The 27,809-nt window shown below is 50.8% G+C and overlaps 1 protein-coding gene across 4 annotated transcripts in view; it reads right to left on the reverse strand.

Moving 5' to 3' along the window:
* Eya2 (EYA transcriptional coactivator and phosphatase 2) overlaps positions 1-27,809 on the reverse strand; it is a 146,186-nt gene that overhangs the window by 94,802 nt on the left and 23,575 nt on the right. For 3 of the 4 annotated variants that reach the window (XM_033767029.1, XM_010626243.2, XM_033767026.1), the window contains exon 4: positions 26,770-26,886. In XM_033767029.1, the coding sequence (XP_033622920.1) occupies positions 26,770-26,886 (117 nt within the window). Of the gene's footprint in view, positions 1-5,005; positions 5,082-26,769; positions 26,887-27,809 lie in introns of those variants that run through there. The other variant, XM_033767028.1, reaches the window with a different exon arrangement.

The raw sequence follows: 27,809 nt of genomic DNA on the forward strand, positions 1-27,809 counted from the left end.
GGTGAAGGGAGGGCAGGGACAAGGGGAAAAAATGAGAATCAAGACCTATTATGTAAAGGTACAGAATCCCAATGATGAATGTAACTGTATTATATACCTAGATTGTACCAATAAACTCAAATTAAAAAAAAAAAGAGAGAGAGAAACTGCCATCCTGTGAACTGCTGTGGGCTTTGGTCTTTGTGACAGCAACTGAATACACACAACATTATCTCTCTCCTTTCACACCATCCACCCTGAATAAGTCTTCACATAGGCCTGGCTGACACGTGGAGAAAGCCATACCATTCTGTACCAAGACTGCAACAAACGGACCCTGTGCACACAGATGGGGCCACCACAGTGTGCTCTTCCTGGGGACAAATCCTCGGTGTCAGTGCCTCAGCTCCTCTGGGCACACAGGAGGGGCGCGGAGGTGAGCTGGGGCCGACTGCTCACGAACGCAGCCTCTGAGAGTCCCCGGCTGTTCGGGTGTGTTCTTCTGCCCCGCCCCCATCGGGGAGAGCATCTCCTAGGGTCTACACTGCCTTGTGTGCTTGGACCACCGGCACAGGGCATCCGTGTTGTGCTGGGACTTCTGGGCCAGCCCCCGGGAGCTGGCGGTATCTGCCACCCTTCTCTTGCAATTCCAGGCTGTACTTTATCAATCACTTTCCCATTACTGGGACAAATACCTGTTTCTGACAACCCGAAGAAGGACAGGTTTATTCAGAGGGTTTAGTCTGTGGTCGGTGGAAGGGCCTGGTGGAGGAAAGCCGCTCAATCACGGCAGCCAGGAAGCAGAGAGGAAGCGGGGAGCCAGAGATGAGAACACACCCTTCCAGGCACCCCCATGCCATGACCCCCGCTTCTCACCAGGCCGCACTCCTCACAGCGCGTTCATCCATTGATAAATCCACCGGTGAGCGCAACGCCCCCGTGATCCAAGCCCCACCTCTGAAAACAGCCAGCCTTTTGGGGACATTTTAGATCATGCCAGAGACAGCTGGCCAGGTCCCTGCAGACACAGTGTGTGGGGAGCTGGAGGTGTCCTTGCTGCCCGTCCAAACCAAGTGCAGCCGTGGAGGGCTGGGCCCCAAGGAAGGGGGGAATCGCCATCTGTAACGCCCGACCTAACCAGGAAGTGGAAATAATATGTTACTGCCGTTCTAAGCCACTACATTTCTGAGGTCGTTACAAGGCAATAACCAACCCGGTGTGGGAGCTGTTGATTTTCTGGGTTCCTCAAAGCCCTGCCCTCTCTCTTCACAGTAATGACCCCCACTGCAGGGGCTTCACCTGGTGTGCAGCAGTCTGCGAGGCCCTCGGCCCCCTGGCCCGGCCGGTGGCAAGGAGCAGGGTATCTTAGGAGGGAGCGTGGCCCTGAGACCTTCACAGGCCTGGACCTCGGCCTCTTCCTGGGGGTGTGGCCTCAAGCGAGTCCCTCTGCTCTGAGGCCAACCCACTCCTTTACCAGGTGGGAGACACACACTGGAACCTTGGGCAGGCCGGCTGCTCAGCACCCGTGCGCCCTTCGTAAACACTGATTGAATGGAGGAAGGAAACAATCAGCAAAACAGAGCCCTGCAGATGCGGCTGTGGAGTGACGCAGGTGCTCGGGCCGGCAACTCGGTGACCTGAGCCCAGCAGGTGGACCAAAAGGTGCAGTCCCCTCCTCCTGCAATGCTCCAGAGGAGTCCACTTTGTTCTCCCGCCACAGCACTCTGATGCCCTTACCCATCCTGTTAGGAGTAGTGGCTTTGGTCTGTCCCACCAGGAAGACAGTTTTGTTCATTCTGCCCATGGCATTTGGGGGTACAGAACAATGCCTGGCCCGCAGTAGGTGTCACTAAATGAAACGCGGTCATGGGTGCCCTCTGCCCTCGTGGAGGTGAGGGCGTGAGTGGGTGGGGCAGCCCTGGGTGTCTGCCCTGACCCTGACGCGCAGGGTCTCCGGGTGTTGTCAACTCGGAGGCTGGGGCCTGCTGGGAAGGGTTGTAAAGCCCAGTTCTACTCCTCAACGCCCTCCCTACCCACAGATTTCAGCCTGCAGCTGAGAGGACTTCCTGTCGCCTGAGGACTTCACTGGGAGTCACAGATGTCATCATGCTGAACTATTCCTTCCGGTCAAGGCAAAAAGCGGGATGCTATTCGTTCCATTACCCACCATGCAGGGCGCTGGCGACCAGGACAGTGAGGGAGGCACAGTAACTCGAATTCAGAGCACATCGTGTGCCGGGAGCCTGGCTGGGAGCTGACACGCCCGAATGCCGGCGGGGCTGAGGGCAGGTCTAGGGCGTGGGTATTGTTACCCACCCATTCTGCAGATGAGAACACCGTGGAACAGAGAGGTTAAGAAACACGTCCAAGGCCGGCTGGCTAGGAAGTGATGGGAAGAAAAGGCTGAGTGTCCAGGTCAGGAAGGGTGGGTGAGCGAACCGGCGCAGCGGGGAGGCGGGACACACCCGCAGCCAGGCTCCAGGGCACTCCTAGCCCCCGGTTCGGCGGGGCATGGACACGCTGCCCCGGGCCTGCTGTCCAGCTCCCCCTTTGCAGGCCTCTGCTCTCCCTGTCCCTGCCTGTGCCTCCTGTCGAGCTTACACACACATCTGCACTGTGATGAACTCTCCTTCCCCTGGAACAGGCCTGCCAGGAAAAACAACAGTGGCCTCAACATGCAGCCGCTCACAGAGAAACCCTTTTATGGAAAAAATGCAACTTCGTACTCTTGGGCACTGGGCTCGGTGAGGAGGATGAACTTTTTTTTTTCAAATCACAGTTCTGAAAAGGACCTGAGCCATTAACCCTCCTCACCCTCCTACCCTCATTTCCTTCTTTAAGCATTTATAGTGGCCTACCCAATATGCATTTCCTCTCCACTAAAGAGGATCCACCCGGAGTGGAATGCAGCAGGTAAAACTAATCACTTCTCTATTTTCTTTTGCTGACTGGGATGGTCACATGACACAAATCCAAGCCAATCAAACAAACCTGAAAATTTTAGCTTTCCTGATTGTGACACTGTTGTTTCTTGCCTTCTTCTTCTGCCTGCCTGGAATACGGAGGTGATGGCTGGAAGTGAAGCAACTATTTTGTGATGATGAGGTGACAGGGATTAGGATGAAAGCTAGAGGCTAAGTATAGCAAGGGGTCAGACAGACAGAAGGAGGGAAGCTGAGGTAATGGGTTTTCTGATGTTTATAGCTGAATGAACTCTAATGGGTAATGTGTGCCACATGCCGTGGGTTGTATCCGAAAAGGGATGGTTCTTGCCATCTGGAAGCTCAAATTTAGCCTGATTCCTGTACTTTACAAAAGAGGAAACTGGAGATCAGAGACTGAATGATCAAGGTCATATGAATTATAGCAGAGACAGGATTAGAACTCAGGCTTATGTTCTCAATCTGGTTTTGTTCTTCCTACCAGTCCAGGGTTGCCAAAGTGGTACAGAAGTCCTGAGTAGTGACACAAAAGGTAATGTTAGAGGACTCCCCACTTGATTCTCTTTCAGTCTTCTGCACAAGTAGCCTGGCTCAGAGGCTTGCACTCTGGCTTTTCTTGTTCTCCTAGCCTCGGTTTCCTCTTCTGTATAAAGGAGGGGATGCAGATTTCTCCCTTGTATTAGCTGTAAGCACTCTGTGAGGAGCACCTGGGACACAGTGAGTATAAGTGAGTATTAATTAATACTCTCTGATGCTAAGTGAGCTAAGACAGAACTGGCTTCAGGCTGGGAGCCTCATCTAGAATCTAACAGGGCTGATTTTACTTCTTTAAAAGCCACTTTCCTTCTACTTATTGCAAACAATACTGTCTTTCCAGTACAGACAGTACCAATTAAATTTAAATTTACCAATTAAAATGAATTTCTTTTTGAGTCAAAAGAAGTCTGTAAACTTAAAAAAAAATAAAGTAGTAAGGAGGCCAGGGGTTCTTGGAGGTGACAAAGTAATGAATAACATAATTGAGTGCCTGGGGCTGGGGATTTGCTGCCTGCCTTGCTAAGCACAAGGACCCAAGTTCGATCCCTGGTACCAAAACAAAACAAAAAAACATAATTGAGTGCCTGAAGTTTGGGAGACACAAGACCAGAGGGAAAAATCCTGACATGCTCCACCACGGCAGACATCACTAATGGATCCCTGAGCATCTTCCCATGAGGCCTCACAGAATGAATTCAGTAGCTTCCTGGATTGGTTTAGTTCTTTCTGACAGCATCTGGAACCTCAATGCAACCTGCTTAGGCAAAGAACAGACTGGAGTGGAGAACTAGTGGTGGCTGAAAGTCTCTGCGTCCTGGCTAGCTGAGGATTGTGTCTTTGCACTTGTATAGAAAACGTCCAGTGTGTATGTGGTCCAGACATGTGCAGATGGTCCCTGGAAGGACATCAAGAAGCAGGAACAGGGCTAATTCTGGAAGAGGCTGGTTGCTGTGGGACAGTGGCAGCAGGAGGACGCACCTGCTCCCCCTGTCATGTGCAGGACTTGCAATTCAAAACCTTTATGTAAGGAAATGGGGGAGGGGTGGATGCCCAGAGGGCCAGAGAATCCTGGCCCCAGGTGGGGGTGGTGCCTGAGTCTCTCCTGCCTCTGCAGCCCTGTGTCAGCCACCTGCTGGGGCCTCAGGTTGGGAGGAGGACGGCTGAGGTCTCTAGTCAGGCCCGGGTCCTTCCACGCAAGCCTCCCCGGTGCTGCCAGCCCCCTGCAGCTCAGAGCACACAGCTGAGGGTGATCTCAGGGGGTGACAGATTTTTAACCTCTGACCTGATCACCATTCCTAGTGACAGTGCAACAGCATGATAACAGCACAACTCTCAGCCAGAAGGCCTGACTCAGACCAAAGCACCGCCACTGCCTCGCCCTGTGACCTCACACAAACTGCCCAACATCTCTGTTTCAGCCCCACCTGCTGGGCTGCTGTGACTGGAGAAGAGATGTGACTAAAACAGTTGCTGCCATATGGCTGCCATATGGCTGTGATGGGGTGGGGAAAGCAGGAATGGCAAAGCAGAGATGGCCGCATACTCACAGTGTCCGAGTGCCCACCAGTCTTCAGGCCAGCGCTGCAGGGTGGGTATGACCGTCCTCATCCAACAGGTGAGGAAACTGAGGCTCGGGCTGTGGAAGGAACTTCCCCAGGGGCCCATCCAGACAGATGAGGCATGGCTCTACCCCGAGTCGGGTCATTCTCAGACCACGCCGTGTTCCATACTCGAGAGCTGGGAGAGCAGGCGGAGCCTCTGAAGGGATATGTTTCAGTGCCGCTTGAGGCAAACACAATGGGCTTGGTCAGTGCACGGCTAAGCAGTGTCTCTGTATTTCCTCATGAAATATAGTCTCCTTTTAGAGGTGAAAAGCCAGGGTGCAGAGCAGCCAAACAACTCCCCTGGGCACACAGCTAGCAAATCAGGGTTCGAGCCCAGGCGGCCTGGCTCCATCCAGTACCTGTGTTCTTGATGCCTACAAGAAGCCCTGCTGAAGAGGTGGGACATGCTGGCTCTGCAGTGGGCAGGGCAGGCGTTGGTGATGTGGTTTCCGTCTGTGTACATCTGTGTCAGGGGAAGGAAGACGCTTCCCGTGAGGAGCGGCAGACTGGAGGTATTGCCTGCTTCCACCATCCGGCTCTGACTGCAGCTTCTCTCTTCTGCCTTTGTCATGTGCCATAAGCCACGGACCACTGGAAATGAGAACGAAGGGCTGTGTGCCAATAAAACTTTATTTGTGCACACCGAAATTGGAAATGCCCACCATTTTCATATGTTAGAAAATATTATTCTTCTTTTGATTTTCTTCTCCTCAGTCTTCTTAAAATGTAAAAACCATTCTGAGCACCTGGGTAGTATGAAAACAGGCAAGAGGCAGGTCAGGCTGCAGGGCTTGGCTTCACCTGTCCAGGGCAAGGCAGAAATGTGATGTGTAGAGGGACTTCTTTTTGACAACTGCCCTGAGAAAATCACCAGCACCTTTCTTTTTTGTTTTGTTTCCCTCTTGTTTCCAGAAGTCCCCATTTTCTTGAAAAAAAAAAATCCTTCCTTGAGGCAAATACTTCATAATTTCCTTGTAGGAGTAGCTGGGGCAGCCAGAGTCTTACAGGCTCAATGCACAGTTTCAGTTTCACCGGATGAAAAGTTCTAGAGACCAGCTGCACAGAAATGCGCACACACTTAACATTATCATGCTGCCGACTTCCAAATGGCTAAGACCATGCTTCTGTGTCATACTCTTCTTGATAAAACGAATGGACACACACACACACACACACACACACACACACACTCACACATGCACACACTCTCGCAGGGTTTCTCTGCAGATTGTCCCCAGAGCCTCCATGTGCAAAGAGCAGTAGCTGTTTGGCCCCTAAAAGCATGTGACCCCTGTGTGCTGGGGGACAGAGGAGGCCCTTTTCACACCCTGACCTTTGAGCTGCCTGCCTTGGGCCACAGGAGCCCCGGCCGTCAGGGCAAGGTTGCTTCCGCTGCTCCCTCTCCCCACCTCACTGGGTCCCTGGCCTCCTTGCCCCTCCACCTGTCACAGTCACCAGCTCACTGGTCTCCCTTCGGCCGGTCCTTGTCTCGCCATACACAGACCCTGTGAGAGCTGGTGGAGGGATGGATTGTGTCCTCAAATTTATGTCCACTCCGGATCTCAAAAGTGACCTTATTTGGAAATAGCCTTCCCAGAGGTGACTGAGGTGAAGACGGAGATGAGATCCTAGTGGATTAGGGTGGGTCCTGAACCCATGCGTGTCCTCACACGAGGGAGACAGGAAGGACACGCGGGCACACAGAGATGCACACAGGAAGTGATGAAAGATGGAGGCGGGGCCCGGAGCAGCGCAGCCACTAGCTAAGAACTCCAACCCCCACAGCAAGGGTTCTCCTCCACAGTCTTCACAGGGTGCAGGCCCCTCAAGGCCTACGTTTCAGAATCCTGGCCTTCAGAACGTGGGGAACACGCAGTCACCGTTTTAAGCCACTTAGTTGAAGCAGCAGACCCAGGAAGGTAGTGGGAAGCTATCCTGCCTCTCCCTGCCGGCTCCTCTCTTGGAGACAAAGCCACGTGCTCACCTTGTCCCTTCTCTTTCCCTGCCCTGCCGCCTCCTGTGCAGCCACGCTGGTCTGGCTCAGGCCTCATGCATCGCTGCCTTTGCAGGTGCCCTTCCTGGTCTGAAACGCCCTTCCCCACCCCACCTGCAGGACTCCCTTCCCCTCCATTAGCTTCCACTGCCCTACACCACCAGCTTCCCAGTCCCCTGCCCCACTGTCTTCCTCAGAGTCCATCAACACTTGAAACACTATTTGTTTTACTTAAATTAAAAAAAAAAACACAACTCTGTCCCCTTGTTAGAACGCGAGCTCTGCAGGGGTGCAGGTGTCATCTGTCACTGTTGTGAGCCCGAGCCTAGTGCACACAGGATGATACTGGTGAACGCACGTTTGTCAGAGGGTGAGCGTGGCAGCAGAACCGCATCCCACACTGCACAAGCAACCCTGACCCTGGGGCCCAGGAGCTCGTTCGGGTTGCAGCTGGAGGGAAGGGTGCTGATCCGCCGACCGGAACGAAGGAAGCCTAGTGCAGTCACTCGGGGCCTGGTGTGAGCAGGGCTCGCCACTACCGGTCCTACTTTTGACATTCAGAAATATAGGGTGGCAAATTCATGTTGGGTTAAGTCATGGAGTCCTGTCCTGTGCAACAGCAGCCCTAAGTAATGCACACATCAACTTACGTGTCACTCATCCGCTCATAGCTGGCTGTGACTCACGCCTGTAATGTTGGCACTCTGGGAAGCTGAGGAAGGAGGATAAAACGTTCAAGACCAGCTTGGACAGCTTATTGAGACTGTGTCTCAAAATAAAAGATTAAAAAAGGGCTTGGGGATGTAGTTCAGAGTGAAAGACCTGGGCTTAATCCTCTGTACTGCAGAAACAGCCAGATGCGGTGGTGTACACACCTGTAATCCCAGCACTCAGGAGGCTGAGGCAGGAGGACCATGGCTTAGGCTACTTAGTGAGTTCAAGGGTAACCTGAATGATACAGCAAGACCCTATCTCAAGAAACCAAACTAAACAAACAAAAACCACACTCATGCATGGGGGGCTGCTTCTAGCTCAGCTCTGTAGTCAGCACTGGACACACGATGACTGATCATTTCAGTGGCCTGCTGGTGGGGCAGGGGCTCCATTACCTGCCTCATGCAGACCTGGGAACGGGGACTCAGAATGGTGAAGCTGCTTGTGTACCACTGGGTGAAAACACAGCAGAGCTGGGAGGGAAGGCGGGCGGTCTGGGCTCAGAGGCCACGCTCTAGGCCTCGCCCTTGGTGATGAGAGGACACAAGGTCATGGGTGCCAAGGTGCAGAACCTACCTGAGGAGAATGATTAAAGGCAAGGATCTCTGATTCAGGAGGAGAACCTGGGTCAGTGCCCAGCCAGGCCACACCAAAGCTTGAGGCCTAAGGCAAAGTGCACACTCCTCTAAGCACTCCCCAAAGGCCTTCCCACTGAACCGAGTGGAAAAAGTTCTTGGAAACTCCACGGTCAGAAAGCATGACCGCACATCAAGCTCCGAGATGCCGAGCCTGTGAGCGCCTCCTGGCAGAGCTGCAGTGGCCTTGTGTCCCGGAGCTGTGGGCTGATTGGAAACAACGGTTCTCATTGCACAGTAACACAGGGTCATAAGACAAACACCACCAGTCTATCCTCACTGAAACCTGTGAGCCTTTGTTCATCAGGGTTTCTGCATTAACTGTGACTGTTTTAAATCGTGCATTGCAGCATTTATTGTGATTAACAGAGTTTTTGGGCACTTTCTCCCGGTCTGTGACTGACCCTCCCCATTGATAAAGGGGATTAAACCCAGGACCTTCACAATGAACTACATCCTCAATCCTTTTTAAAATTTATGTTCCAGGCTGGGGATTTAGCTCAGTGGTGTCGCTGCTTGCCTTGAAAGCACAAGGACCTGAGTTTAATCCCCGGTACTTGGAAAAAAAAAATTTTATATTCCAAGACAGGACTTTGCTAAGTTGCCCAGGCTGGTCTTGAACTTGGAATCCTTCTGCCTCAGCCTCCCACAGAGCTGAGATTACAGGTGTGCACCACCAGGGTTGGCTGGTACTTATCTTTTGCACCTGGGTCAGTGCCTTGTTCACTTTATCCTTCGACTGGCCATGGTTCTCCCTACTTTGTGACATCCTTCAATTTTTTCACCTGTCAAGTGGCAATGCCTTGCTATAGTTACTGAAGGGAGGACCAAAGGCTCAGGTCTCCCGAAAGCCACAATTCGGCGTTGACTATTTCCTTGATCACTCAGCACTTGCCACTAAATTGGCCATCTGTTCCTTGGCACCACGGTGAGGCTGGTGATCCCTAAATACTAAATACTTGCCAAGCACATCTGAATGTTAGGGCATACTCTTAAGCATCACTGCCCGGGGCTCTGACTCCATTATAGAGAGAGGAGAACAGAGGGGTGAACTCTGCAGAGTGCTCTATTAGGAATTTTGTTCCCTTGGGGGAAGTGGTGGCGGGTGGTGGAGGACAGAAGGGGCTGGTTTTAAAACAATAAAGTCAATTTGGTACGGTCTGCTTCAGTGTTTTGAGATCTTTGAAAGAGATATTGTGTGGCTTCGGGAGGGGTCGGCCAGGAAGGGGGTTCTATTTATACTGCAAAGAGGGAGCCCTGACCTTTGCTGGCGGTGGCCTCTCACGGCTGAACTTGCAGGGGTCCGGACCGCCTGTGCTGCCAGTCTCAGACTGAGACTAATGCAAGCCAGCTGAGCGCCAGGGCCTCCGCTGACCTCTCCCGCTTTGGGTGGTTTCAATTTTGGGTAAGCCCAGCCATGTCAGGGACAGAGCATGGATCTTGGGTCCAATTCTTTTACGGCTCAGCCAGGAACCCCGGCTTGTGTCCCCTAGAAAGACAGATTCAACTGCTGACCCCCAGTACCTGCAAACATGACCTTATTAGAACACAGGGTCTTTGCAGATGTAACAAAGTTAAGAGGAGGTCAGGGTATATTCGGGTGTCCTCCTAGGAAGAGGGAAGTCGGGGCAGTGACACAGAGAGGCTATGAGGGATGATGGAGCCAGAGGCCGGAGGGGGCGTCGATAGCCCAGGAGTGTCAAGGACTGCTGGCACCACAGCAGCCAGGAGAGAGGCACAGGGCAGGCTCTTCCTCAGAGGACACCTGGATTTCAGACTCAGGCTCCAGGACTGCAAGACAGGGAATTCAGATTCTTTCACCCCCACCCACAATTACAGGACTTTGTAGCGGCAGTTGAAAAAAACAAACGCAGGGGATTCTGTTGACCTTCCTCAGTTTTTTCAGCGTTGGTGGGGACAGAGCCACGGAGGGGCACAGGACAGCTTGGCCTTTGAGCCACAGAATCCAGGCTGCCTCCTGGCCTTCCCAAGCATATCACTTCCAGGTCTGGCAGGGAAGAGCTCAACCGGATTCCTGAGTCCACACTGGACACACCTCCCTGCCCTTCTCAACTGGACCACGTTGTCAAACCTTTGCTGTTATTTTATATTTCCTCTTCATCAACTTTCAATGGACTCACATTTCTGTAAAGCTTAGCTTTGTCCTAAGCCATCGTACCTGTGCAAATCACTTATTTTGCTTAAATAAGTTTGTCTATGGAGCTGTGTGTATCAGTGCTATAAAGAGAATCAATAATACTTGCCACCAATAATAGATACATACAAATAAGAGATGTGTAGAAAACAAATGCTTTTAGTCCCAGCTAAATGTGATCACCTGCCAAGCACCCTGAACTTGGGGTTGGCTTCCAGTTTGGTATAAAGAAATAACTGCAAGATTCAAGGGAAGTTGAGGACACACTAGCTCGCTAACGTGATTTTGTGTTTCACTGAATCAGAAAGCCTGAAGAGGAAAAGACAGGGACAGCACCCTTCCTACATGAGACACTGAGCCGACTGCCACCTTCCCCTTCGTCGTGACAGGAGAGGCGATGGTGTGTAGTGGTAACAAACATCCCCAAAGCCTCTGTGGCTTGAATGCAATCCAAGCTGGATTACCTCCCACACCCTATGTCCTCTGTGGGTCTGCAGGGGGCTCTGTCACCACAGTCGCTCAGGGACACCAGTTAAAAGAGCACCCCCCATTTGAACACTGCCGGAGGAACTCGTGTTGGCCTTTGAACATGCTGACCTGGGGTGATCTGATCATTTCCACTCTCAGGGGCCAGCATCTGTCAGTGGCCCCTCCCCACAAGGACAAAAACACCATCCCGCCTCTCTGGAGTCATTCTGCGTGATTGATTCAGTGTTGGGAACAACCCTAATGACAGCCACAGCCACTCAAGCAAACCTAGGTTGACCTAGATAAACCTGTATCAGGAGCCAGCAGACTATGGCCTGTGGCTGGCTGCCTGTTTTTGTCAATAGTTTTATTGGAACACATGATGTTGTTTGTTGTGTTGACTATGGCAGTATCCACAATACACAGAGTTAAGTAGATGTGACAGATACTATACACCTTGCAAAGCCTAAAATATTTTTTGTTTGGACCTTTATAGAAAAAGTTTGTTGACCCTTGATCTAGAAGTATTCCAGCCTTCCATTCTAGAAGTGTAATCTGGGAGCCTGGGTTTTCTCATAGGTTTCTTCTCTTGCTCTTTTTTGACATCTATTCCCTTTCTCTTAATGATCAAAATTACCCCGGCGACCCTAGTCCTCAGTAACATCACAGATGATTCCTCAAAAAAACCACCACAGAATGCCTCAACTCAATGGCCTATGTTTGCCGAGTACAAGCTATGTGTCAGGCACTACAACAGGCCTTTCCTGGATACAGACTCCTTTCTCATTTATAACAACCTGATGAGGTCAGGAGCATTGCTCATTTAGCTGAGGAAGCGGCACTGGAGAGTTAAGCAGCCAAACACGTACATGTAAAGGCACACACAAGTCTGCCAGGTGGGTACTGGGCTGTGGAATACGTGCCTTACTGCGGACTGTGACTTAAAACCTTGAAGCCGGCATGGTGGTACTCACCTGTGACCCAGCACTCTGGGAGGCTGAGGCAGGAGGATCCAAAGTCTGAGCCCAGTCTAGGTAACTTAGCGACTCAGGGAGATGCTATCTCAAAATTAAAAAAAGTTTGGAGATGTAGCTCAGTGTGAATTCTCTGAGTTTAATCCCCAGCACCACACACACACACACACACACACACACACACACACACACACACACACACACAGAGCTTGGGGCTCTGGTACAAAGCAGCAGGGACAGCAGAAGGCTGCAGCAACCAAAATTTTAGCCTAGCCATCAACACCTTGGACCAGAAGAGTACAGAGCACCTGAGGGCTGCAGAGGAGGGGAAGGAACCCAGTGAAATCCAGGCACAACCCAGTTGTCCACGAAAGAGTGGTGGACAGTGTGTAAACCCGACAATGTCAGCAATGGCTCACGCCGCTGAAGAGCTATGGTTCTGTCCTAAGCCTTGTGGGTGCACGACCTTCGCCCAACCCACAACAGCCCATCCACAGAATGGCCTCATTGAGCCCCAGAAGCCATCTGCCTGAAGTCTATGGCCAGTGAGCTGTGAGGCTGGAATGCAACCCCAGGCATTTGGCTTTCTCTGTGCAGCTTCAGGAAGCCACTCTGGAGATCAAGGGTGCATGTGAACTGACTCCGAAAGACCTCCAAGATAGGCTATTTAGTGGGAAACAGAAAAAGCTGTTCCATACAACAAAATGCATGGCATGAATGTTTATAAAACGCCTGCATTTTCCACTGGTGGGAAAGAACACACACACACATATATAAATGCGTAAGATTCTGGAAACACACACACTGATATTACTTCTGTGATGGAGCATAAACGCACGAGAAATGCACAGCAGTATAAAAAGGCAGGTGGACCTGGGTCTGCAAGATCAGGCTGACTGGCGGGTCACAGGAAGAGTCCAACAGGAAGCAAGGCTTTGAGAAGCGGCAGCTCTCTGCGGATTTCCTGGCACAGGGCAAGAGACAGAAGCATGGGTCTCCGGGGGTGGGGGTGGGGGGCGGTCAGGGCTCTGGTCTCCTGCCCGGCTGAGCTTCTAGGAGCAGATCAAGTTTGATTTGCTTGAAGGCAAACTGCTTCCTGATGCTGGGTGGAGCTGAAGTGTCTGTCTGTCTGTCTGCCTCCTCCAATAAACATTTCCCTGCCTGAGGCTGTATCCCCCTCACTGCCATCCCTTAATTATCCCCTTCAACTCCTGAACAGAAGGTGGTTTTGGTGCAGGTTGCTCTCCCCTTTCATCTGCAGGGCTCTCCCTCTATTCCGGGTGTCTGCAGGATTTAAGGTAAAACTTGGTCCCTTGTTTTTTTCCGTTTTCTCATTCTTTACCCCTCCTGCTAATTAAGGGGGAGGAGAGAGGTTTATTCTGCCACCTTTTCAGTGAGGTTTGCAGGTGCAGACCTTCGTGGGGCTCGGCTCTTATTTCATTGAAACATCAGAAGTGAAAACGACAACTCGGGAGAGGAGGGCAGTCGTGTCCAAGCCCTGCTCTTGGCCTTTGTTCCCTAGGGTGGAGGCAGATTCTAGGCTTTTCTGAGTGGGCCCCCAGGTCCTGGGGGGCTGACACATTCCTGGTGTGAGAGAGGGCTCCCTCCGGGCTCCTCCCGCTCCTCCCGCTCCTCCCGTCAGTCATCTGCTTGCCCTACATCAGCTTCCCTCTTTCAAAACCCCAGTGGCTTCCTGGTGTTGATTCTGAAGCCTCCGCATGCCGATGGGACTCTGTGAGGCCCGGCCCCACCCACCCTCCAACCTCACCCTCAGCCCTGTCCCCTCTCCCCAGCCACCAGGGTCCTGTCTACCGGAAACACTCCTGGCTGTGGCCGGCTCTACCTCTGCAGAGACCCTGCCCTCCTTCCCAGTCCCTTTGCTACATGTCCCCATTCATGTTCCTCACAGTGCCATCAACAGTGGATGTCACTGGCCATTTGCTGACTTCCTGGCTCACTGGTGTTAAGCATGGGATTGTGTTTCCCAAATTCAGTGTTGACACTGTGACCCTGGTGTGGCTGTACTGGCGAGAGGGCCTGCAGGGAGGAGAGCAAGGTCACATGAGGGCATGGGGTCATCAGGTCATAACTGTGTCCTCGCAAGGAAAGGAAGAGACACCAGCCATCTCTCTCTGGACACAGAGAGAAGGCCATGTGACCCCAGAGTGTGGCAGGAGGAGGACCTCACCACAGTGGGATCTGTTAGCCCCTTGACCTGGGGCTGAGACCCTCTAGAACAGTGTCATTTAAGCCCCCAGTTTGCAGTCCCCTGTGACACAGGGTAGTAGACAAATACCCCTCTGTACCCTGGCTCTGGGACATGAAATCCAGGTTTGATGTTCAGCTCAGGGCTGCATGTACTCTATACAACAGAACCTGCACTTGTGAATGTTTGCAGAGTGAATGATGCGTGGTATCCCCTTCAACACAGCCATCTCTCCTCATGCCTGTAGCTGCCACCCTGTAAACCAGTGATGGGGAGCTTCAGTCCCCTGAGAAGGTGCTTGGAAGTTCATGGGGCCACTTTTACTGGGGACACTGGTAGAACTCAATAGGAAGGGGGTGGGTTGCTCAATGTTCTACCAGGAAGGCTGCTCCCAGGTCCTGCCTGACCTTCGAATGTCCTGCCAGATCCTTATGCAGATGAAGACGTGGTTTTGATGACAGGATCCTACAACACAGGGCCCTGCCAGATCCAGGTCACACTGCTTTCGTAATGACACATATTGACACTGATGGAGGACAGCCCTGCCGGCTCTTTTATGTACTGGACGTGGCCGCCCTCAAGCTACAAGGACTCGGGCATGAGCAGGTGAAACAAAGACCTGCAGCCCACACATCTGGAGATCCGGTTCTGCTTCCTGTACAGCCCAAGTGGGCCGCCGCTGTCCCAGAACCACTTCCCACACAAACACGAAAGGTGTGTTTTCAGATACAGTGAGCACCGTGTGAATGGCACAGAAGAGAGCTCAGTTGGAGCCGTACTGTAAGGTGTCCGATTACTCCTAAGTGACTATTTACCAACACTCAGTCACGCTCAGCAGCGAAACGGAAGAAGGACCAGGGTGGAAGAAACGCCTAAGAAGTGGGCAGCCGCCCTCCCTGGGTCCCCGGTCACCTTCAGCTTGGTGATGGGTAACTGAGAGACGACAGGACACACGCATAACCCGTGACCTTCCGCCTTCTCCCACCCTGCCCTCTACGTGTTAGCTCCGTCCCTTTCCCCTTCTTTCTTAGGTCATTTCCTTGTTTCTACCACTGAGCCCTTTTTAATACTTTTTGATTGTGAGACAGAGTCTTGCTAAGTTTGAGCCAGCCGGGGCTCACACTTGTAATCCTCCTGCTTCAGCCTCCCAAGCAGCTGGAATACAGGCACCTGCCACCACTCGTGGCTTGGCTAGTTTTAAATTGATTTTGTAAACCACGTTTTTCAAGAACCTTTGCTCTGTGAGCCTGTCCCCCAGGACTCTGGAGCTATCATTGCCCCAAGATGACGTCCCAGGTGACACCAACACACATCAGCGTTGCGAAGTCCCCTCCCGTAATGAAGGGGCACAACACCGATGGCCACACGGCACGTGACATGTGTTGCTGCGAGCCAGGATGCGGTCACACTTCTAAGCTTCTTTGCGTGGTGCCTCTGACCACTTTACCATGCTGTCCAGTGTGTCCATTCGGGGTCAGATGCATGTGCAAACGTGCTTCACAAAGTACTTTGCTTTTCTATTTTACAGCAAGAGCATTTTGTTTAATTTTTGAAAAATATGCATAAACAGGTTAAATTACGATGTGAATGAAATCTCTGGATCGTGGAGGGATTCCCTGGGGTGTCTTCCCCAAGCCGGGTGTCGTGCACATGCCTGTAACCCCGGCATTCCGGGAGGCTGCGGCAGGAGGATCTTGTATTTGGCAGAGGCCAGGCCGGCAGCAGAAGCCCCTCCCCGGGCACGGATTAGGCACTACAGCTGCCCAATGGTGCCCTCCGCCTTGCTCTAGCCGCCTCCCTCCCCACCCTTCGTACACCTCTTATTCACAGTTAGTCCCTCAGCAGTTCCGGTCGGTGTTGCACCAAAAAGGCCTGCAGAATCTGATCACTTCTCTCCGCCTCCTCTGTCACCTGGCCTGGGCTCCACCATCTCCCGCCTGGGCGCTCACAGAAGTGTCACTGGCCTCCTGCTTCCGATCATGCCTCTCCAGCCTACTCTTGCGCTGCAGCCAGAGGAACCCTGCTTTGGCCAAGATGTGTCACATCACACCCTCCTCAGACCCTCACTGTCTCCTAAGCCAAGCGTGCTCAGAGCAGGAAGCAACACAGTCTGGGTGGCTAACAAACCCCCACTAAGCAGCTCTCGCTGCTCCCTTCTTCCAGCCTTACTGGTTGGCCGATGTCTTTAATCATCTGCGGCCTGGGCTGCTCTCCCCCTAGGTGGCCACATGGCTCCCTCCTACACCTTCCTCAGGCCTGTGCTTGACTCGCTCCTCCTGGGTGAAACCATCCCAGGTCAATCTGTATAAAGAAACCCTAACCCACATAACCGCCTTCCCTTTAGGTCTCTCCCAGCTTGGCGTCATCTCCTATTGTTTCCCTTGTTTGTCTTATTTATCATGCAGCAAGAAGGGAAGGAGCAACAAAGCCATCCCAAGCGCTGGGCTCTTCTGTCTCTCACTTCACCCATCTCACCGGTGCAGGCTGCTGCCCCAGACAGCACAGGCAGCCGGCTTCTCACAGCAGCAGTGCATTTCTCACTGTTCTGGAGGCGGAGGTGGCCAGGAGCGAGGTTCCAGTGCGGGTCCCTCTTCCTGCCTGCAGGTGGCCGCCTTCTCACTGTCCTAACGTGGCCTCTGCACCGTGTGGTACTGGAGATTGGGGTCAGAGACAGCTGGCACTCCCTCTTCTCCCGAGGACCCCAGCCAACCTCATGGCACCCAATCACTTCCCAAAGGTCCTTCTCAAATACCCTTGCATTAGGGGTGAGAGCCTCAACATAGGCGCTCCGGGGGGACACAGTTCAGTCCGTAACACCTAGCAGCTGTCTTCCACCCACCTCAGCGTTAGCCGGGTTAAGGACTGGCTTTTAATTCTCCCTGAGAGCTGGGCCGCCCTAGCCACTCGCCACATTTACATCGTAATGAACTGAAATCAAGCAAAAGTCACACTGGTTACATTTGAAGTGCTCAATAGGCCCCTGTACCCAGTGGCCACTGGACAGAACTGGGCACATAGGGAATGTGCCAGCATCCTGGAAAGTTCCACGGGGCAGTGCTGCTGGGTGAACTTCTGCTAAGCCAGGGACCGACCGACGTGATCTCCCTGGTCGTTTTCACCTGTCCTTCCCAGTGGCTTCTGGAGAGAAGGTGACCAAATCAAGTTTGTCATATAACCAGGCGCAAAGACCATCTATTTGACCTCCCTGTGTCCTGAATGTGGAAGGCTCTGGCTCAAGCAGAGAGCAGCGAGCCTGACAGCACCCTGGAAGGTGACCCCCAGATGGAGGCGTGGCACGTGGCGAGAGTGACCAGGAACCGCACCCTCCTCAAGGGGTGCAGATGCTGATTCACACCAGGAAACCTGACCTCGGTGCGGCAGTCCGCAGATACCAAGCCTGGCTCCTGTCTGGACCAACACAGCTGGACCAGGAAGCCTTTGCCCGCTCAGAACTGGCCGGGGCCAGGGCACCAGAATGTGCTGCTGCCACAGAGAAATAGGGAAGCGACTCTGCTTCATCGGGAGGGGCCCCGGGCCCTGCCTGGGCTCTAACCTTGCTGCCACTCAGGTTCTCTGATGAAACGTCCCAAAGGGCCATCTGCCTGGCTCCCGATCAGCACACGGCTTGTAGTTTGCTTCTTCCATTCCTGATAGCAGGCCCCATGGTTTGGTTACGAAAATACAGAACCAGGTTGCAGACTACAGGCAGGAAGAGCAGCCCTGTAAGTGCTTATCTGCTTCACAAAGGATTTCAATAATCGTGCTGAAATCAGCTGCTAGTATTGATAAAGAATAAGCAGCTTTCACACAAAAACACAGTTTCAGGTCTATCTTAAAAAAAACAACAACACAGAAATTTGGTCCACGTGGAACTTACTCCAGTTTGGCAGTGGTGGGTTGAAGCCAAGCAACTCTGCCCACCAGCAGCTTTGGCTGGGGTGTGGCCTCAGTTTGCCGCAGACCCTGCCACCTGCTAGCACCATACTGGGCTCGTGTCTCTTACCTTGCCCGCCTGACCTCTGTAACATCTGAGTTTGAAACCCTAACTTAGAAGAACCACATTCCAGAGCAGGTTCAACCCACACCACTGCAGCATCATTTAAAGAAGAGTAATGTTTGCTTTGATTTGCAATGTAAATATTTCTTTCCAGTGTGTAGTTTGTTGTTTGTTTCGTTTTTGGGGGTTTTAATTTCACTTTTGCTTCTGGTGTCCTTTGCTGTGTCCACTATAAATCCTAACAATTAATTGGTCCATCTTTTCATTTACAGATTTTGGGATTTCTAAGTCATGGTTAGAAAAGATCTTTCTGCTCCAGGGTTATACATTTTTTGCTCATTTTCATTCTAGTGCTTTCATGGGTTTCCTTTTGACATTTGAATTGTGGGTCCATTTTGATTTTTTTCTGGTGTACAGGGATAGAGTTGTTTTTTCCCTAGATGGTTAAGCAGATGTTTCAGTTTTCATCACCAAATGGCTGTCTTTCCCCAGTAACGTTAGCGGCCATCTGCCCCATGTTCTCAGTTCCTCTTTGGCCTGTATGTTTCTCCCATCAGTTAATCACTCTATTCACCCTAGAAGGTCACGGGCCTGAGGAGTAAAGCTTTACGGTGCTTTTACATATTGCTCTGCCTACTACTGTATCACTCTGACTAAGTACATTTTAAAAATCAAATCTAATTGGCAGAAAAGGAAACACTACCTCCCTTGTTAGACAAGACTTGCAAATCAGTGCTACCCTGAGATTCAGTTTTTCATGCATCAGGTTAGTAACAACTCCAGCAGTTCAGTAACCCTGGGTTGGCAGACACATCTTTTAGGAAACTGGGACTCTCAGACACTAGGGTGGGGGTTTAAATTGGCACAGCCCCTACAGAAGGTAACCTGGAGGTATCTACTGGGTTTAGACTCAGAATCACACTTCTGCATACCTGCCCTTCAGCTATAGATGCATAAATAAATAACATATTGAGTTTATCATAGCTATGTTGGTGGTAACTGTGCAAGACTGGAAACAAGCCACATAGCCCCCAATAAGAAACTGCTTACAGGGGCTGGGGATTTAGCTCAGTGGTTCTGCCGCCTGCCTTGCAAGTGCAAGGACAAGAGTTTGATCCCTGGTACTAAAAAAAAAAAAAAAAAAAAAAAAAAAAGAAACTGCTTACATCTTTCATAGCATATCATTCAATGGAAAAATAGGCAACCATAAAAAAAGAATGAGGACAGCCTTTCCTGCTATGGACTTAAAAAGATCGTCAAGACACACAGCTAAATGAAGAGAGCAAGTGCAGAAATGTACATAGGAGCTGTCTAGGATGACAGGAAGAGATATCAGTGTTTCTGCACATCATCTAGAACAGTCATCTCCAACCTTTCTGACAATTTTTCTGTGGAAGTTGTGGGCAGGGGATGGTTTCAGTATGATTCAAGCACATTACATTTATTATTAGCACACTGTGCATTCTATTTCTTTTATTATTACTCAAATTCTCAAAAGGAGTGTGCAACCTAGATCCTCACACGAGCAGTTCACAGAAGGGTTTATGCTCTTGTGAGAATCTACTGCTGATGCTGATCTGATGGTGGTGGAGCTTGGGCTGTGATGTGAGCCAGGGAGTGGCTGAACTACAGATGAGACTGCTAGCTGGCTCGCCTCTCACTTACTGTGTGCAGCCTGGCTAACAGGTACTGATCTATGGACTATGGAGGTTGGGAACACCTGATCTAGGAGACATTCTGGAACAATTCTCCATAAGTGGTGAAAAAATGCAATGAAATAATAGAGCTTAAAGGAAAAAATCAGGTTGGGGTAGGCTGCTCAGAAGCAACAAAGTGTTGTAACCGGTGCACTAACAGAAGCAATAACAAATCCTACTAAAACTAATAGTAAATCAATGACATCCAGAAAAGCACTCCATTAAATAGAGGACTTGCTTTCAAAAGCAGGTGAAGGTATCTGGATAGAAGGGGCTGTCAAGACAACAGAGGTACTGTGTTATGAAAACAAGGACAAAATGCATGATGGGCAAGAACTGCAAAGTCAGTCCTTTCCCAACAGGCGTCAGCACAGCAAAGAAGGAAGAGCGGGGCAGCAGGAACAGAACTGCACTCTTGAGGCTCTCTGTGTTCACCTGGCTTAGGTATTTAGCTTTCAGCTGCTGTTACCATATGCACTGGGAAAAATATAAATAAACCTTTGTGGTAGGGTTTACACTGCTGGCCATCACAAGGGACTGGATTTAGCCTCCCAGGTGACAGAGTTTGAAAACAAGGTTCCCAGGACAGTGGGCACTGGGTATGAACAGTGATCCCTTTCAGGGGAAAATAACTGGTGAATTTGTGATTGCCCAGCAGAGTCTCCAGAAAGGAGGCTCAGGAGAGAGCCCCAGGGATTCCCTGCACTGGGGAGATGGAGCTGCAAGGGCAGGGAGGCCACAGTGATCAGAATTCATGGGCAGATTCTCCAAGTGGAAGAGCTGTGCTGGCTGGCAGAGTGCTGGAGGCTTGTAGACAGTTTGTCCTGAGATATGTTCCCCCAAACCCCCAGGCATTGAGGACAGAACTGAGAGAGAACCCAGAGGAGGCTGGGAGAGAAACACTTAAAAGCATTAGAAGCAGCAACTCTCAGAGCCCATGACAGAGCAGGGAAGAGTTCTTGCTCCCCCCACCCCAGCTGGAGTGGAAAAACTCACCTATCATAGGGCATGTCCAATACTCAGAAGGATTTGCCTCAGTAGTAGGGAAACTTTGCTCTGGACTAACTATGGCTCTGATCCTAAGCAATAAAGCTTAAAGCAACACTTGACAAAGATCAAACTGCTTCTAAGCAACCTAGCTGCATCCATCCCAGAAAAAGCTTAGAAAGCTTTATAGGAATACATACAAACACCCAGTTTCTGACAAAGTAAAATTTATGTGTGAAATTCAGCAAAAATGACCAGACTGCAAAGAAACGGGGAAATATGACCTCAAATGAGGAGAAAAATCAATAGAAATTAATGAATGGCAGAGCAGACAAGGATAGGAGGGCATATGCCACAACCGTGCTCTGTCCGAGAGCTGAGGGAAGGATTGGACATGGAAAGAGAGACTCGGAGGATAGAAAGAAATAGCCCAAACTCCTGGAATGAAAACTACAGAGGGAGGAAAAGGCCCTGGGGGTACTGAAGAGCAGACCAGATACTGCTGAAGAAAACACCAGTGTGGGGACCAGGGAGAGAGGGGCTGACAATTGGAAAGCGATTTGAAGTACTGGCTGAAACACTTCCAAATTCATGAAAAGTCAAACCTGCAGACCTAAGAAACTCAACGAACCCGAACACAAGAATCACAACGAAAACTGCACCATGGCACAGCATCACACACATGCACAAAATATGTGACAAAAGAAATGCAAGCTGGAGACAGAGCTTGGTGGTACAGCTCTTGCCTCTTGCCTTGTGTGCATGGGGCTCTGGGTTCTGTCCCTAGCACCTGGGGGATGGGTGATATGCAAGGAACTAATGTCACTCTGGAGTTATCCTACAGCCATTCCTTACTTATGAATCCCCTGTGAACTGACTGCTCTCATGGTAACAGGTGATTATAATGCCTTCCCCTTACAGAAATTCTAGATGGGTGCATAGAACCTATGACAAGTGGTTAGTTGTTTGGAGCTTAGGAATTAGGTAGATGTAGGATCAGCACGGGAGAAAGATTTCTATAGATGTTTGGACCAGGTAAATGCATAACTTGCTCCCAAAATTAATGTGAAAGAGAAATAACTTTTAATGGGTCTTTTCTTGTATGATCACAGTAACGTACGGGAGGGAGGAAAACAGGGCGTGACTGCTAATGGGCATGGAATTTCTTTTGGGGTGATGAGAATGTTAGGGAGTTAGAAGTAATGGTTGCGTGATTTAACAAATTCACTGAAGACCGCCGAATTGAACACTTTAAAAGGGTGAAGTTTATGGCATGTACATTATATCTTGGTAAAAAATAAATTAATTGAAACAAATAAAAAGGAATATATGTTTTTGTGAAAACAACAAGTAGGGAATCAGAGAATTTTGGTATTTTAACACAGGAAGGGAACTAAAATATCATCTATTCCAGGACTTCCTGAGGAGCACAGACTGGGAGCCTGGAGAGAGGTCCTCCATCAGATCTCCCTGGGAGAAATGCCCACTGAACCCCATCCTTGACAAGTTACACCGGCACCATCCTGCAGAGGCCCTGAAGGTTTCTCATGTAGCCTTGGGGCGGGGCTCCCACCATTTACAAATGTATTTTACCCTGAGCTTCTTCAACCCCTTTCTGAGTTCCTGGAGCACTCGTTAGCACCAAAGCTTGTGGCATACAGGTCAGGAGAGTTTAGTGACTTGTCCAATGTCACACAGTTTATTGGTGCCAGAGATGGCGTTCGATTTCATAAATCCTACACAGAGATTTTTCAAAGTAAGTCCAACAGCAACCAGACTCAGAAATATTGAGATCCCTGGCTACAAACCTTCTATGAACTTTCAGTTTTGTTACACATCCTCAAGTCCCACGACTCCATGCTGCTCCTGAAAGTCTGGCGGTGGGTTCTGAGCGTCGGTATTAACGCTCTTTGGAATTTCTACTGCAGACAGCTCCCACCGTTCCCCTGCAACACAGAGGTCGTCGGAGGGGAGTGGATGCTGACACAGATGAATCAGCCATCTCTGATTAGTATTCTAGTTAGAATACTCCTCCGACTGCAACCGCTTACTGAAACTACGCAGGGAACAGAAGCGAGCTCGGAAAGAACATGGCCCATCACAGCTGCGCTTGCTCAGGACAAGAGCATTTGTAGAGCACGTTCAACTTTAGAGCTGCTCTAAATACTTCACATACATCAGTGCATTTAATTATCACAGCACCCCATGAAGTCGGCACTATTAGCATCCCTGTTTTAAAGGGGGTGAAGTCGTGGTACTGATGCGAAACTTAGTTCAAGGCCACACGGCAGAACTGGGATGTTAGCTCAGCCGGACTTCTGAGTTCCTGCTGGAGGAGTAGCAGAAATAAGACCTCATCAGATGTGACCGAATCACTCCACTCAGTGCCCCTAACGGCCCTCCGAAGTCATCTCACTGTAAGGCTGGCGTCACAGCAAGGAAACAGAGGAGTTCCCAGTGTGTGGGTCTGGCCCCTTGTCAGCCACCGTGTGTGGGGGAAACGGCCCAGGTCCAGAGCTCTTCAGCGCCCCTGGTACCAGTGCTCTGATGACACTCTCTCAAGATGTTTGTTCTTTTTAATCTTGTGGTGATTTCTGCGAATAGCGGCGTTTTATCAAGGGAAGCCAAAAACAAACAAACAAAAGAATCAAAACCATAAGAAACACATTTTAGCTATAATAAACCTTGGTGTGAACTTCCTTAAAAAAAAGACCAAAAGAAACAACCACAGAGAGGCTGAACGACTGCGGTGGGTTTTGTCTTTTATGTTTTTTGTATGTTGGGTGGAAGGGCAGAGTTATCTGAGTGGATACCAATCTCGAACCAGAGCCTCAGAGGGTGATGGCTCTGCAGAAGTTTCTAGAAGGTTGTGAGATTAACTAGAAGACCTAGGGGAGGTAGCAGCTTATCTGATGCTTGCCGTTCTGTGGCAGTACCTCAATTTACCCATTTGTACGATGATAGGGTGTGTTCCACTTGGGCTGTTTTCGAATGTATGGAAATACGATTTTAATTATTAGAAAGGAAAAGGATTCATCCCAGCTTCTCTTTAGGGACCAGGAAGTCTGCATCTTCAGTCTATCTCAGCCCAGGTCAGTCTCTTCCTTCCTTTCTTTTTCTGCAAAGCCAAATCCCACCAACATCTTCCCTCCAAAATGCTCTGAGTGGTTCAAGAGTTTATTTCTCCTCTGGAACAACTCAGAGGGGGGAAAAAAGGGCTAATAGGAAGCACATGGGCATGGTGTGTGAGCGCCTGTGTTTGTGTTTGAAAAGGAGGAGTGTGGCAGGCTCACAAAATGCCTGGCCTGTCTCAAGAGCGGTTCATGGCCATTAACATCAGGCAGTTAATGAGCCTTCTGGCATGGGGGCCGCCAGGACAATAAGGAAATGACTTGGGAACAGAGCATGAGAGGGGTTTTGATTTGTGAGAAGCCGGAGGGGATTGGGGGGGAGGTGGGGTCCTAGGTCAGGGTCACCCCTGAGAATCACCTTCTAGATGGGTCTATGGGAGTGTGGAGGGGGCAGGACGGTGTGAGGGCAGCGAGCCGGGGCTCCAGAAGGCCACTGCCTGGCTTCAGTCCCATGTCACTGCCATGGCCGTGTGACCTAGGATGACTTCCTCTCCCTGTAAGACACGGGTGACATCAGAACCTGGCACAGCACTCCTGCAGGACTGAGGAAATAGCTTCTGCTCAAGACAGCACCTGGAGTCTGAAGGACCCAGGAAATGTCAGCACACAGACAGGCAACTCTGGCCCTGGGGTTCTAGAAACTGGAGTCTGAATCCCAGCCTTGATGCTCTCTGAGCCTCACTTTCATTAGTTGGAAAGCAGGGTGGACACTGCTCACCTCACATGGCTGCTGTAAGGGTTGGAGACAAAATCACATTTCCATGCAATCCTGGTCCAAGGATGGCTCCTGCTTCACTTTCCAACCTCATCTCCCCTCACTCACCACACTCCAGATTCGAGAGTCTCCTTTTTGTTCCTGGTCCTACCCCAGGGCCTTTGCTCTTGTGGTTCTCTCTCTTTGACTGCAGTCTCCAGCTCTTCACTTGGCTGCCTCCTCTTCACTACTCAGGCCCCTTTCCACCTAAGTAATGCGGATCCCACTCCTCCTCTGAGCCTCGCGATCCATCAGGACACCTTGACTTTGTCCCTCAGAGGCTTTTTCAAAATCTGCCATTACCTATTTGTTTGTTAATTGATTACTGTTCCTCTCTCTCCTTGAGGGAATTGTGTCTGCTGACTGCTGTGTCCCGAAAGGGTCCAGGCACAAAGGTGGCTCTGGATAATACAGAATGAATGGGGGGTGAAGGAAAGGAGGCACCCTGCATACCACAGTCGTTAATACCCACCAGGAGGTGCTCCAGGATGGGGTGGGGTGGGCTTGCTGTTCCACCTCTGCAGCTTTCCCAGCCCTAAAGCAATGCACGAAGTTTCTATTGGAAGAGCTGAAAGAAACTGGCTTGACACGGACCCAGAGGAAGTTCCCATCCAAGTCCTCCCAAGTCTGCTGTTGCAGTGGCACCGCCATTTAATTCTCCTTAAAGATGCATCGGGGCGGCTTTTCCCCTCAGTGACACTCTGAAAGCCACTGGCAGGGACCCTGAGCTGACAGAAGAAGCAGAGGAGGCAGGAGATATGGCCAAGGGTAGCAAGGATTTGGGGTGAGGCGGGGGTCCGGGATCGCACCACACTCCCGAGAGACTCGGCGCAGGCCAGTTCCACCACACTTGGGACAAAACCTAAACCCTTGTCCCGACGCGGAGCAAGCCAGTCATTTTTCCCATGCCTCAGTTACCTCTTCTGTAAAACGGGAATGAAAACAGCACCCACACGCAGACTGTACAAGAGGCCCTGAGCAACAGGACCCGGCACTAGTGAGCATCAGCATGAGGTCAGCCACGACGTCACTGGGAAACGAACGCAGATGTTTTCCCAGGAGCCGGTGAGAGTGCGCATTATCCCTTCGTCGCCACACCCCTAGTGTCCTATGCTGTCCTGAACAAAAAATTAAACTAAGGATAAGTGACAACATTGTCTAGTAGTTTCTTCCCTGAAAAGTGCAGTCACTCACGAGCCACCATCTCATTATTACCCTTTCATTCCTGCATTTTACTTTTCAGACCCTTGATGGCCGTTTCCCCCAACTTGTACGGAGAGGAAAACACCCAAGTTACTGCCACCAGCCACAGGATCCTTGCATCGACTCCAAAGCCTTCTGAGGGGTGTCGGAGCAGAGAAGGGGCCCCTGGATGATGAAAATAGGCACAGGGGAGCATAGCAAGCGCTTCCTTAGTGTATGTGTGCCGGAATCCTGTCTTCCCCTTCAGGGAGCTCTTTATCTACACGCCCCTGCCACCCAGCACGTCTCCTGCATCTCTGCAGTGCCACTGCACTTAAAGTACAAGCCGACTCCCTCCCACGGCCCTCTCTAGAGCCCCCTCTGTGCCTCTCACAGGTACAGCGAGACCTGTCCCACCATGCAGCCTCAGCACTGGTGGCCCCCTGCCTGCCAGGCTCGGCCCCAGGGCCGGCTCCTTCTCACCCTTTGAGTCTCTGTTCAATGTCATCTCTTCAAAGAGCCTTCTCAATCTGAAGTCTCTCACCTCGTGTCTGAATAGCTCACGCCTCTCAACCCAAACGCATGGGAACTGCGTCACTAGACTCATCTACTGACTTGTTGGTCATCAGTCTCTCCCTGCTGCCGTGGGACTGCTGTGCGGGCAGGTCATCTATCTACTGTATCTGCCACTATACCTCCACTGCTTGAGACAGAGCCTGGCACATAGTAGGTGCTCGGGAAATCTGCTAAGCCAGGGAATGAATGAATGGGCCTCCAATGCAGGAGGTGCCTTAGAGCCCGGCCCCAAACTGACCATGCATCTGGTAGGTGTATGGGCTCTGTCCAGTGGGCGCGGTGCTGAAGCTCGAGCCGTAGCTGAGGAACCCGCTCTGGCTGGGGGAATGGTTCAAGCTGTCTTCTGTCTTGATGCCTTGGAAAGAGGAGAAAGAAGCACCAATGAAACATGATTAGGATGCTTCCCTGTCACTCCCTGAAGAGTACTGAGTCAGGACAGTACATGATGTTTGCGGCTTCCAAACCAGGAGGTGCTTGAGAGCCAAAATAAGTCTACAGATGTATTTTGCTTGCCCTTTTTAAAAAGGAAAATCTGCGTTAGTTGTTTTTGTTTAAAAATCATAAGATTTCTCTAAAAGTTAGGGACTTATGGCTTCTCTTGACAACAGGACGGTCCAGAAGCACCAGATTCATGTGCCCCTATGACCACGGGCTGCCCTTCAGGTTCCTCCATCTGTGTGTTTCCCACGTCACTCATGGTTTCCATACTGTCTTTGGGGTTGATCTGGGGTTGCTACGCTATCTTCCTTACAGTGGCACATTTTTGAAAAATTTAAATAAAAAATTTTAACATTCTAGGACACTGAAAAGCAGAAGGGGAAGGCAGGCTGAGGGGGCTTTGCTCTGTGCAGGCAGGGAGCTTCACGCTACCTGCCTGGCTCTGTGGGTGCAGGAGTTTGTAGCACCTTGGTCCTCTGAGTAGCACCCTGTGGTTGAATAACGTCCCCTGGGGTTCAGGGTGAAGGTGTTAAATTATCCATTTCTCTGCCTAACAGTAAGATGCATTGTCTGCTCATCTCATGGCCAGAGGGTGCTGCTCATCCAAAGACCTCATACCCACAGTCATAAACCTGCCTTCTGAGCAGCCCAACTCTGCCGTGCTTGTGCAATGCATGAGTACAAAATCCATGTGCAACTGGCTCAGACTGTATTGAGGGAGAGAGTCGGATGCATCATTTTTTACATGGTAAAAAATTCATATAGCACAAAGGTATAAAGAAAAGTATATCTGCCCACCTCTGATCCCAAACCAAGCTTTCCTTTCCATAGGCAACCACT

The sequence above is a fragment of the Fukomys damarensis genome, unplaced genomic scaffold, assembly GCF_012274545.1.
Source record: "Fukomys damarensis isolate Sample0158 unplaced genomic scaffold, DMR_v1.0_HiC HiC_scaffold_22, whole genome shotgun sequence".
Taxonomy (NCBI): domain Eukaryota; kingdom Metazoa; phylum Chordata; class Mammalia; order Rodentia; family Bathyergidae; genus Fukomys; species Fukomys damarensis.